General features: G+C 39.6%; 1 protein-coding gene across 1 annotated transcript; it reads right to left on the minus strand.

The window, feature by feature from the left end:
* Positions 1 to 237: 237 nt before the first annotated feature.
* Positions 238 to 9,366, minus strand: mRpL48 (mitochondrial ribosomal protein L48). Its single transcript, XM_076194347.1, has 6 exons — positions 9,237 to 9,366; positions 8,682 to 8,774; positions 7,438 to 7,571; positions 6,619 to 6,721; positions 3,087 to 3,197; positions 238 to 2,053 (listed from the first exon to the last, which is right to left on the minus strand). The coding sequence occupies exons 1-6, from the start codon at positions 9,327 to 9,329 to the stop codon at positions 1,961 to 1,963; spliced, it is 627 nt and encodes a 208-aa protein (XP_076050462.1). The 5' UTR covers positions 9,330 to 9,366; the 3' UTR covers positions 238 to 1,960.
* Between the last annotated feature and the right edge of the window lie 3,022 nt (positions 9,367 to 12,388).

The raw sequence follows: 12,388 nt of genomic DNA on the forward strand, positions 1-12,388 counted from the left end.
ATTGAACATATTTATATTTATCAACCACAATTCACTTTAATTCTACGCCATCAACATTGAGGAACTCGAGGAGGCATACATGCAGAAATTGAAATGTGGTACAGCCAAGGACCTCTCAATGTTAATGGCTTAGGATCAAAGTGAATTGTGGTTGATAAATGTATATATATATATATACACACACACATATATATTTACATTGTTTACCCTTTCAAGATTAGGAAATCAAACTAAAAATTGAGAAAAGAGTAACAGAATCATTTATTGAGCTTAAGATATTTACAAAATGCGGAGGTTGAGGAACTGCGGCTTTTTCAAATCCATAATTTTCCGACACATAGTGCACATTTCATTGATGACATGGATTTCACACAAAGAAGACCTCTGGCAGTCAGTGGAGAAAGATCACAAGAAAATGTGTTTAAGGTTTTGAGTGTTTAGATAATAAACATGACACAAACCAGGTTAGCACATTTTTGAAAAGGTACACCTCTTCAATACGAGTCAAATATTTGCACACGTATTGGGTTGGCTGATGTACGATGATGCCTCACAATACGCACATTACGAAATATAAAGTTACAGTTGCTATAATCATTCTCTTGCCCCCAGAATGTTTATAACCACAGAAAACGTGATCAAACCTAGATACATAGATAGATAGACTTTATTTGGCAATGAATCAATGTACATGAAGTGCAAATAATGACAAGAACACATAGTTTGGAATAATAAATGCAAATTGCCGAGGATAACACAAAAAGCATGTACGCTTATTACCTATTCACAGAAGACAGGTTACTCGCCGAGAACTACAAAATGAATATAATCAGGATGCCAATACTGGCATCCTCATATGCTCACTCATGCCTAAGTAGACGTCACCGTAATTTAATGGTTAACCCCTTCCATACGGTGCCGCACATGTAGGCGTCATAGACTTAGATCTCGGTGGCAGCAGCCAATGCCAGCCGTACGACGTGTCGTAATAATACTCGCATCATAAAATATAGTCACCGCTTATATCGATCATTCTCTCTTCACCCGTGAATTTTGATAACCATAGAAAATGCGATTACAAAAGAATTAGAAAGAATGTCATTATGGAGGGGCGACTACAATAAATATAATCAAGACGCCGATATGGCAGCCTCGCGAATACACTCGCTCCCCATGACGCCTACGTGTGCGGCACCGTATGGAAGGGGTTAATGGACAAAAGGAGAGAGAAACTTCAATCCAATAAGTTTAATATATTCACTGTAATTTAATATAAGAATTACCTATGACTGTGTAGATGGGTTTATGATATGATACGATTGTATATTGGGAAGACTCCGAAGTGGTGCACAGGTGACATGTCCAACATCCGAGATGTAAACAAATAATAATGTCGAGAATCTTGACCCCATGGTCCATACACTGCAGAACAGACACAAACGGACATCAGAGTGTAACAAGGCTTTTATTCCGGCTGAGAACCAGTTGTGAAATTGCTGGCTGAGCGGATTAGGGCGTCATTACTTACGGCGAAGGTCGAGGGGATGGCAGTTCGAATCCTGCCACCAGCAAAGTTGAACCTAGGGCCTAGTTCGTTAAATTCCACGCTACAAAATCCTCTGTGAGGGGCACCGTCCTAGCCCTCCGGTAAGGGGGAATTTGCAACATTAAACCACATCAAGTTGTGCAGATAAAATTTAATCAGATTCTAATAATTAAAAAATATATATATATTTTCTTTAACTGCAAACCCACAAGTGTAATACTTGTATTTTGTCGTGGATATTTAACATTCTAATCCTCTCACACAATTTTTGTACAACTTCCAGAAAGTCAACGAATCCATATTCCATTACCACATATGTTCCTCTCACTCGCTCTAAGTATTCCCACATCCCATTTTCTACGGTAAGTTCATTCCCATACAACCCCCCACCCCGCCCCGCCCTCCCCCAATAGTCTACCTCCCCCTCTTGGCTGTGGTCGAAGGACCACCTAAAGCATCCAGCTGTTTTCGAAGCTCCTTCAACTGCAGGTCTGGGATGTAGCGATCCTGTAAAGAAAAAAAATAAAGAAAAAAGAAAAGGAATTATGGTCTCAAATTGTCGTTTCATCTTTAACATGGTGAAGCACCTGGTACACTTGTGTGTTGGCTGTTGGAGAGAAGTGAGACGTGACCCAACTCACTTATCTATTCGTTTATTAATTTATTCATCCATTTGTTTATGTATCTTTAGTAAAAGAGGTGTGGAAGGCAGAGGTGGATGGAGTGAACATGATGGGGCGACCAAGGATGAGATGGATGGATGGGGTAAAAGGGGCATTAGGAAAGAGGGGAATGTCTCTTGAGGAAGGAAGGGAGAAGGCAGAAGATAGGGGTGAATGGAGAATGGTTGTGTACGGATGATGTTGTGATGCATGGAAGGGAGTATGTGTGAAAACTAAATTGACACAGCATAAAGGCATTTCTCCCCATCTCCATTTCTGCATGAGGGGATAGAGGGGGGGGGTCGCCAATTTAATAAAGTGGCCTTGCTGTGAATGTGTTGTGTCTTGTGACACTGCTTGTGACCCAGGGCAGTGGGCAAGATGCAGGGATGACCCATCATCCAGGAGGTGCTAAGATATGAGGGAGTGGAGCATGTGGGGATGGAATGGGTGGGAGTATTTTTTATGCTTTTGTTTTTTTGGCTACCTCCCTTGTAAGGGGGAAAAAGCCTTTGGTATATATATTATTATTATTATTGTTATTATTTTTTTTATAGTTAAGTAACGGTTTGAAGGGAAAGAGACAACAGGAGGGGAGGTACAATGATAATACATAAGAACTCTTGTTCCCATCATGCGCATCCATTTTACGCCTTTCCACTCTAACCACACAAAGATTGCGCTTCATTGTCTTTCTCGTGGAATACAATGATGCCTCAGTTCCATTCTTCTCCAACTCTCCTTTGCCGCCCATCCACAAAATTACATATTTACACAGGAGAGGGAGAGCTACTTGTTCCACAGTTTCGTGTTTTCCAAGACAACAAAGGAGACTTTGTAGTAATATCATGTCGGAGCACAGCAGCGTACATACGTACCTCAAAATGCTCTGGCAAGTGATCTTGAACGCACAACTCTACGCCCTCGGGAAGACCCGCCGTGATAACCCGCAAGAACACGGGAGTTTCTACGGATGTCATACCAATCACCTGGAACAAGCATAAAAATTCAGCATTAAAGGATTACAAAGGTGGAGCATGCTGACAGGAGACTTTTTGGTCCATAACTAGGTCAGATGCAGAAAAAATAATAATAATGATAAATACATAAAATGAAAATAAAAATTATAATAATATAAATAATAATAATAAATAAAATAAATAAAAGCATAGGTAAAGTTAAATAATAAACAAACTGGTAAATAGTAAATCATAATAAATTGACAGATAACTAATAATAAATGAAAAGCAAATAATAATAAACAAACAATAATTTAGTGGGAGGAGTGGACAGAAGATAGGGGTGAATGGAGGATGGTGGTGTATGGATGATGCTGTGATGCATGAGGGGGATGGGGGGTGAGGAAGTATGTATGAGAAATAAATTGACACAGTCCGAAGGGATTTCTCCCTGTCTTCTTTATGCATGAGGGGAGGGGGGGTCGCCGAAATAATGAACTGGCCTTGCCGTGGATGTGCCGTGTCTTGCGACACTGCTTCTGACCCAGGGCAGTGGACAAGATGCAGGGATGACCCATCACTCAGGAGATGCCAAGACAAGATGGGAGTGGAGTATGTAGGGGATGGAATGGGTGGGAGAGATTTTTATGCCTTTGTTTTTTGGCTACCTCCCTTGTAAGGGGGAAAAAGTCTTTGGTATACATATTTATTTAGTGGGATGATGCCCCCATTAATGCAACAATGAGATCATCTTGAAACGAATTAAAGTATATGTGATATGCTACCATCAATTCCTCGTGGTGGGTCGTGTGTAAAGTAAACGACGGACATGTGCAGGGCGAGGCAATACCAACACTGTACATGCTGATGCTGTTAACCCATTAAACTCCGATGACAAGATGTCTTGTCATTTGGTCAAATAAAACAAAAAATCATAAAACACCAAAATGTTTGATCAAACACCAGAAAAATATGACGTCAGTCCTCCTCACTTCGCTCGCTCGCTCGCGAAGCGAGGAGGACTGACGTCATATTTTTCTGGTGTTTGATCAAACATTTTGGTGTTTTATGATTTTTTGTTTTATTTGACCAAATGACAAGACATCTTGTCATCGGAGTTTAATGGGTTAATTGCAATAATAATAATAATGGTTGCCTCAGCCCCACAGGAATCGGTAATGTTCCTCAAACCCTCTCAATGACCTCCCCTGGCAGACGCACTCTGTTGTACAGGTCGAAGCTTCCTTTGTAAAGTTGTAGGGAAAGGAGTACAGTTGCTCATTTTCAGCTCTCCGTCTGCGAAAAATTATAAAAAATACGGATGAAGTCGACAAAGAGCTTGGACCGAGTCCAGAAACGGTGTGTCTGCACGTCCTAATGGCAGTGAGAAGATTAATGGGTTTAGAAAATGGGAAGACTCGCTGTCCGCCTTGCGGGACCACCACGTTCGGGTACCCGTCATTGCTCCCCCGTGGTATCAGTTGTCAAAAACAACAACAACAATTACCCATTGTCGGTCCCTTCAAAGCGCCTTCGGTTAATAAATTTGGCCCTCAACTCAGACACAATAAGTCTCTGGAAACCGAGAGTTAAACGAGTGTTGGGACATTGTGACTAGTTGATGAAGGTGCAAAAAGAAGTCACGGGTCTAGTTCCGAGTTTCTGGGTTTATTCCTGACTGGTTTTGCTCGATGCTTCTTCAGAGGAATGTGAGGAAGCATAGAGCGAAGCCGGTCAGAAATAAACCAAAAAACTCGGAACCAGACCTGTGACTTCTTTTTCCACCTTCAACAAACAGTTAAATGAGTACAGGGATTTCTCAATTTATACACATTTAGAATAAGGAATTTTGGAATAATGCAAAGTAAAAGGAACTGTGGGAGGTTATGCAGATATATGGGATAGGAGGAAAGCTTCTAGGAGCTGTCAAGAGTTCTTATGAGAGTAGTAGAGCTTGTGTCAGGATTAGAAATGGAGAGAGTGAGTGGTTCGAGGTAAACGTGGGACTTCGTCAAGGATGCGTTATGTTGCCCTGGCTGTTCAACTTATACATGGATGGGGTAGTGCGAGAGGAAAATGCAAGGGTAGTGGGTCAGGGATTGGAGATGGTTAAAGAAAATGGAGAAAAGTGGGAGATGAGTCAGCTGTTGTTTGCGGACGACACTGCGCTTGTGGCAGGATCGGAGGAGGGATTGAGGAGGTTGGTGACAGAGTTTGGGAGAGTGTGTGATAGAAGAAAGCTAAAGATAAATGTGGGTAAAAGTAAGGTGATGAGATGTACAAGGGGTGAAAGTGGCAGTAGACTGGAAGTGAGCATTAAGGGAGAGCGACTGGAGGAAGTAGATAGTTTTAGATACTTGGGTGCAAATGTGGCAGGAAAAGGTGGAGGTAGAATGTAGATTGAGAGAAGCGAGTAAATGCCTTGGTGGACTGAAGAGTGTAATGAGGAATGGATGCTAAGAGGAGACTGTATGAAGGAGTGATTGTGCCAACAGCACTGTATGGGGCTGAAACATGGAACATAAGAGAGGAAGAGAGAAGGAGTTTGAATGTGTTTGAGATGAGGTGTCTGAGAAGTATGATGGGGGTTACTAGGCTAGAGAGAGTGAGAAATGAGGAGGTGAGGAGGAGAATGGGGGTGGAAAGGGAGTTGGGAGATAAGGTTGATGAAAGAGTATTAGGATGGTTTGGACACATGGAAAGAATGAGTGAAGAAAGACTAGTAAAAGAGGTATGGAAGGCAGATGTGGAGGGAGTGAACATGAGGGGACATCCTAGGATGGGGTGAAGGGGGCTTTGGGTAAGAGGGGAATGTCTGTTGAGGAAGGACGGGAGAGGATAGAAGACGGGTGAATGGAGAATGGTTGTATATGGATGATGTTGTGATGCATGAGGTGGAATGGGCGGGGAGATGGGGGGTGAGGCAGTATGTGTGAGCAAAATTTGACGCAGCCTGAAGGGATTTCTCCCCGTCTTCTCCTTTTATGCATGGGGGGACGGAGAGGGGGGGGGTCACCGATTTAATGAAGCGGCCTTGCTGTGGGTGTGCTGTGTCTTGCGACACTGCTTCTGACCCAGGGCAGTGGACAAGGTGCAGGGATGACCCGTCATCTGGGAGGTGCTAAGATAAGAGGGAGGGTGGAGGGGTGTGGAGTGTATTCAGGGATGGAATGGGTGGGAATGATTTTATGCCTTTTCCTTTTTGGCTACCTCCCTTGTAAGGGGGAAAAAGCCTTGGTATACATATGTATGTAAAAGACCTGGTCGTTTTTTTCAAATTACAAGGATTATTTAGAGTAACATGATGTAAAGAATCAAGTAACCAATAGCAAAATGTAAAACTGTTCACTTTATGCAATTCTTACATCGCGCGATCCCTTCGGGAACGTATCCGTCACATAACTCGAGAAATCCCTGTATTTCTAAACCTACGCTGTTCGTCTGGACTGACCTGAACGTTACGCTGATACACATTCAAGTGGTGTTGGTGGAGCACCTTGTTGGACTGCGACTTAAAAACTTGCACGTTCATCTTCTTGGCTGGGGTGGCCCAGCTGTGGGAAAAAAAAACAAAAAACAATTATTTGTTTGTTATCATTTGTCTGTTTATTATTATTTGCTTGATTCTCATTTATTATTAGTTATCTGTCAATTCATTATTATTTACTATTTACCTGTTTATTTAACTATACCTATACATTTATTTATGTATTTAATTTAATATTTACATTATTACAGTTTTTATTTATTCATTTCTTTATCATTATTGTTTTTTTTGTATCCGACCTAGATATGGACCAAAAGGTCTCCTGTCGGCATGATCCGCCTTTGTAATCTTTGTAAAATACCTGGATTTACATTATTATTTTAGTCATTTTAACTTAACCTGTGAGTGGAGCAAGTGGGGATGGAATGGGTGGGAATTGATTTTATCCTTTTTTTTTTTCTTTGGGGGGGGGGGCTACCTCCCTTGTAAGGGGGAAAAAGCTTTTCATGTGTATGTATGTGTGTATTACCTGGCCACCTTATATTGGGCAAAGCACCTTTTGTGTATTTATGTATTACAAAGGATTACATGGGAGGAGCATGCTGACAGGAGACCTTTTGGTCCATATCTAGGTTGGATCCGAAAAAAATATAATAATGATAAATAAATTAATTAATAAATGCATGCATGTATTTTAATAGAATATGTAGGTATATTTATGCATATTAATAGAACATGCGAATTACTGGGCATAAGCATATTTTAGAGCTTTCGTCGACTTACCTTTCCGTGACTTCAATATCCATGGCAATGGCCGTATTATGCACCCACTTGGCATAGTGTTCGAGTACGGTGTAGTCCATCCCTTTCGCACATATGTTGACTAATCCGTACGTTCCTGGTTGTGGACCGCCTTCCTGTGCGGAGGTGACAAATAGCGAAATTAACACAGTCGCACCATTCTTTACGAACACATGGTCATCACAAAATTTCTTTGTCTTTATTGTCTAAAGACTGACAATGAGGACAAATTTTCTTTATGGTATACATCATACAGGTAGTCACTGACTTATGAACAAAATATGTCATTACCATCTATTCGTATCTTGGTTATATACATGGGTAAAAATCTTTAAATTATTTATCGTACCTCATATATATTTACATCATTTTGAAATCATACATACTAAGAGTATCATGTGGGTTATAAAGAAAAATAAATATGTAGAAAGTATCTTACACTTATATTACACCTAATTTCATAGTTTCTAAAGAATTGAGACATGCTGCCTGTGCGTTTTCAGTGAGAGAAATTTTGGACGGCAATTATTACCATTAAAATAAAGAGTACATACATATACCAAGGCTTTTTTCCCCCTTACCAGGGGGGTAGCCAAAAAGGACAAGGCACAAAAACATTCCCACCCATTTCATCCCCGAAAACACTTCACACCCCTCCACCCTCCCTCCCATCTTAGCACCTCCTAGATGACAGGTCATCCCTGCACCCTGTCCACTGCCCTGGGTCAGAAGCAGTGTCGCAGGACACAGCACATCCACAGCAAGGCTGCTTCATTAAATCGGCGACCCCCCCTCTCCGTCCCCCCATATAAAGGAGAGGACGGGGAGAAATCCCTTCGGGCTGCATCAAAAATTTTTGCTCACACACACACACTACCTCACCCCCATTCCCCCGTCCAATCCACCTCATGCATCACAACATTTTCCATATACAACCATTCTCCATTCACCCCTGTCTTCCCGTCCTTCCTCAATCGACATTCCCCTCTTCCCCAAAGCCCCCTTCACCCCATCCATCCATCTCATCCTAGGATGTCCCCTCATGTTCACACCCTCCACATCTGCCTTCCATACCTCCTTTACTAGTCTTTCTTCACTCATTCTTTCCATGTGTCCAAACCATTCTAATACTCTTTCATCCACCCTATCTCCCAGCTCCCTTTCCACCCCTGTTCTCCTCCTCACTTATTAAAGAGTAATAATTATATAAAATGTGGAACACTTACATCCAAGTACTCGGGTTCCTTTATGGTTTTCAGAGTAGTAGCAGACGTGGCCAGGTGCCGAGCTACAGCACATATAGGCCGCGCCCTAACCAGCTGCAACCAAAGAGCAGAATACAAGTACACTTAATTCTTATTTTACTATTTCTTACAGTCTGAAAACAAGATATTCTATACTGAACCCATGTATTATCATAATAACAATTATCAAATATACATAATAATTATGTATTTTTGATCATTTCTACAATTTCATTGTGAAAAATTAAAGCTTGGAGTTCAGTTTTGAACAAAGTTAGGTTATTGGTATTTGCAGCAAGGATTAAGGTTATTTCCCTTCCTACATGAGATACAAAAATAAATATAACTGACATATGATAAATATATATATAAGAAAATATGCGAATTGTAACAAAATCCTAAATACTCGGACTGACAACTATTATACTATATTCATCGAACGTTATTTTTTGTATAATGACGGTAATATCGCCATCTTATGTGGCTGTATTGTCAATTTAATCTACCAAAACGTTAGAATGTCAAGTGTCTTTTTACCCTGGTTAATCCGTTCATTACTTCTTGTCTGCTGAGAATTAACCTCAGCTGTACGATGTTTACATACAAAGTAAACTGTGCATGATCGATCATCGTATGATTGAAGCGCGTTTGTATGAGTCAAAAAATCATGACATTTATCAAACTTCATAATGATATTTTACTTTGGGCAAGTAATTTTTTACAATTCTAAAATATAGAAAAACAAAAAAAATACGATTTTAAAATATAGAAAAACCAAATAAACAAACAAATAAAAGATTCTCCCTAGTAGGTTTCTTGATGCTTCACTTCCCCACCGGAAAAAAAAAAAAAAAGCACAGTAACTCAGCGAATAACATTTTCTTAACAGAAGCATTCTACAAACTTAACATGAGTAATATGCTTATGCAGCATAGGAATATTGAACGTGATATAAAAAGGAATTTTATTGATAAATTATTTACGTTTTCCCTGATCCACGGCGCTCGATGTTTTGGATAGTCCTATAATTTTAGCACGCCATAGAGAAATCACATATCACAAAATAGAATTGGTTATAATTACCCATTCGAAAAGACTTAAGTTTGTTTGTATAAATCACTGCCATATCATATTTACAGTTAAAGTTTATAGAATAAAGTAGCCAATCGTTTTTAGCGCAGTATTTTGGTGATTTTTACTTGATTTATCTATTCTTATTCTGACCTGCATTTTCATGGAAAAACATAGACCATCACTAATATATATATATATATATATATATATATATATAATATATATATATATATATATATATATGTACTAATAAGAACACGGGTACGTGTGTTCACTTATCTTATGCAAAGTAGACCACTTGGTGACTTGGAAAAAATAAACTAACGAAGCAGAGCGCTTTCATATATTACATCTTCAGTGCAACAAGTACATAGTAATAGAAATGCATAGATAATATATACATGAAAAAAGGAACAAGGACAGTTTGAATAAGGGTAGCGGACAATTACTCCCTGGAGGGCGGAAGGTTAATGTCAATGATGGTGGGGCGACATCAGGTCACAGTCGCCAGGGTCAATGCTTCCACTAATGATTGTCGGGCGACATTAGGTCATAGTCACTGGGTTACATTTTACCTGATATTATCTTACTAATTTCTTGACAAATGAAATGATCAAGTTTGTATAACCCCCTGTGTAGCTTGGTATGTTGATCACTGGTGGTATGAATCAAACTACACTCTATTAAGTTTCTTGCTGTTATGTTGTTGGTATGATAATTCTATTTGTCAAGAAATTAGTAAGATAATATCAGGTAAAATGTAACCCAGCGACTATGACCTAATGTCGCCCGACAATCATTAGTGGAAGCATCGACCCTGGCGACTGTGACCTGATGTCGCCCCACCATCATTGACATTGACCTTCCGCCCTCCAGGGGGTAATTTTCCGCTACCCTTATTCAAACTGTCCTTGTTCCTTTTTTCATGTATATATTATCTATGCATTTCTATTACTATGTACTTGTTGCACTGAAGATGTAATATACGAAAGCGCTCTGCTTCGTTAGTTTCTTTTTTCCAAGTAGTCTACTTTGCATATATATATATATATATACATATATATATATATATATATATGTGTGTGTGTGTGTGTGTGTGTGTGTGTGTGTGTGTGTGTGTGTGTGTGTGTGTGTGTGTGTGTGTGTGTGTGTGTGTGTGTGTGTGTGTGTGTGTGTGTGTCTACCTAGTATTTTACGGGACGGGAGCCATGCTCGTTGTGACCCGTTTTCGTATCTCTCTACGTCCACTTTATTCTTGAAATCGTGTATAGTCCTGGCATTCACTGCTTCACTGTTCAGTTTGTTCCAGACCTCGATCACTCTGTGTGGGAAACTATTCTTTTTCAGGTCTCCTCTGTAACTGTCTTTCTTTAGTTTCTTTTCGTGTCCTCTTGTTTCTCTCTTGTCCCATTTCAATAGGTCATCTCTATCGAGAACTTCCATCACTTTCATAATTCTGAAGATGCTCAACAAGTCGCCTCTTTCCCTTCTCTGCTCCAATATTGACAGCTGTAATTTCTCCAATCTTTGTTCATATGTCAAATTTGATAGTGTGAGTACCATCTTTGTCGCTGCTCTTTGGATTCTTTCTAATTTCTTTGTGTTTTTCTTTGTGCTAGGTGCCCACATTGATATAGCATACTCTAATTTCGGTCTTATCGATGTAATGATTATTTTTTTAACCATCTCCTCATCCATGTAGTCGAAGGCTACTTTCATTGATCTCAATAAGTTGTAGGTCTCTCAAAATAATTTATTTACATGTTTGTCAGGTGTCAAGTCACTTGAGATGATTACTCTAGCTAGGTCCCTCTCTGAGTTTACTTTCTTTACTTCTTTGTTTCCAATCATATATTTCCCCAAAACTCTTCCAAATTCCATTATGCTACATTTCTTGATGTTGAAGTTCATCTCATATTTCTGGCTCCATTCCCATACTTTATCCAAGTCATCTTGAAGCGATCTGCAATCTTCTTCTGTTTCCACTCTCTTGAGTAATTTGGCAAAAAAAAGTTCATGTAACAATTTACTCCTTCATCCATATCATTTATGTATATGGCAAACATTAAAAGAGCCAAAACAGAGCCTTGTGGGACGCCACTTTTTACATTTCGAACTTTTGTCTCTAAGTACCACTCTCATTTTTCTCACAGTTAAGAAATCCTTCACCCATTCCAATATTTTGCCTTGAATTCCTCCTATATATATATTTTTTTTTTTTCAATTTTGCTTATTAATATTTTGTGTGGTACCTTGTCAAATACTTTCTGCAAATCCAAAAAAGGGCAGTCTGCCCATCCATCTCTTTTTTGTTCTATCTCAATTAGTCTCGAGTAAAAGCAGATTAGATTTGTGGTGCACGATCTTCCACTTCTAAAACAAAATTGTTTGGGGTTTATTATTTTGTTTTCTTCCAAGTGTTTGGTCCATCTGCTCCTGATAATCTTTTCGCATATGTTTGCTACTGTGCTTGTGAGTGACACCGGTCTAAAGTTTGTAGGATCTTCCCTATTTCCTCCTTTATGTATTGGTACTATGTTTGCATCTTTCCAATCTTGCGGTACCTTTACCTCTTTTAGTGAGAAGTCTATTATCTTGTGTAGTTTATCTGTCAG

The sequence above is a fragment of the Oratosquilla oratoria genome, chromosome 12, assembly GCF_046742065.1.
Source record: "Oratosquilla oratoria isolate Oo_2021 chromosome 12, ASM4674206v1, whole genome shotgun sequence".
Taxonomy (NCBI): domain Eukaryota; kingdom Metazoa; phylum Arthropoda; class Malacostraca; order Stomatopoda; family Squillidae; genus Oratosquilla; species Oratosquilla oratoria.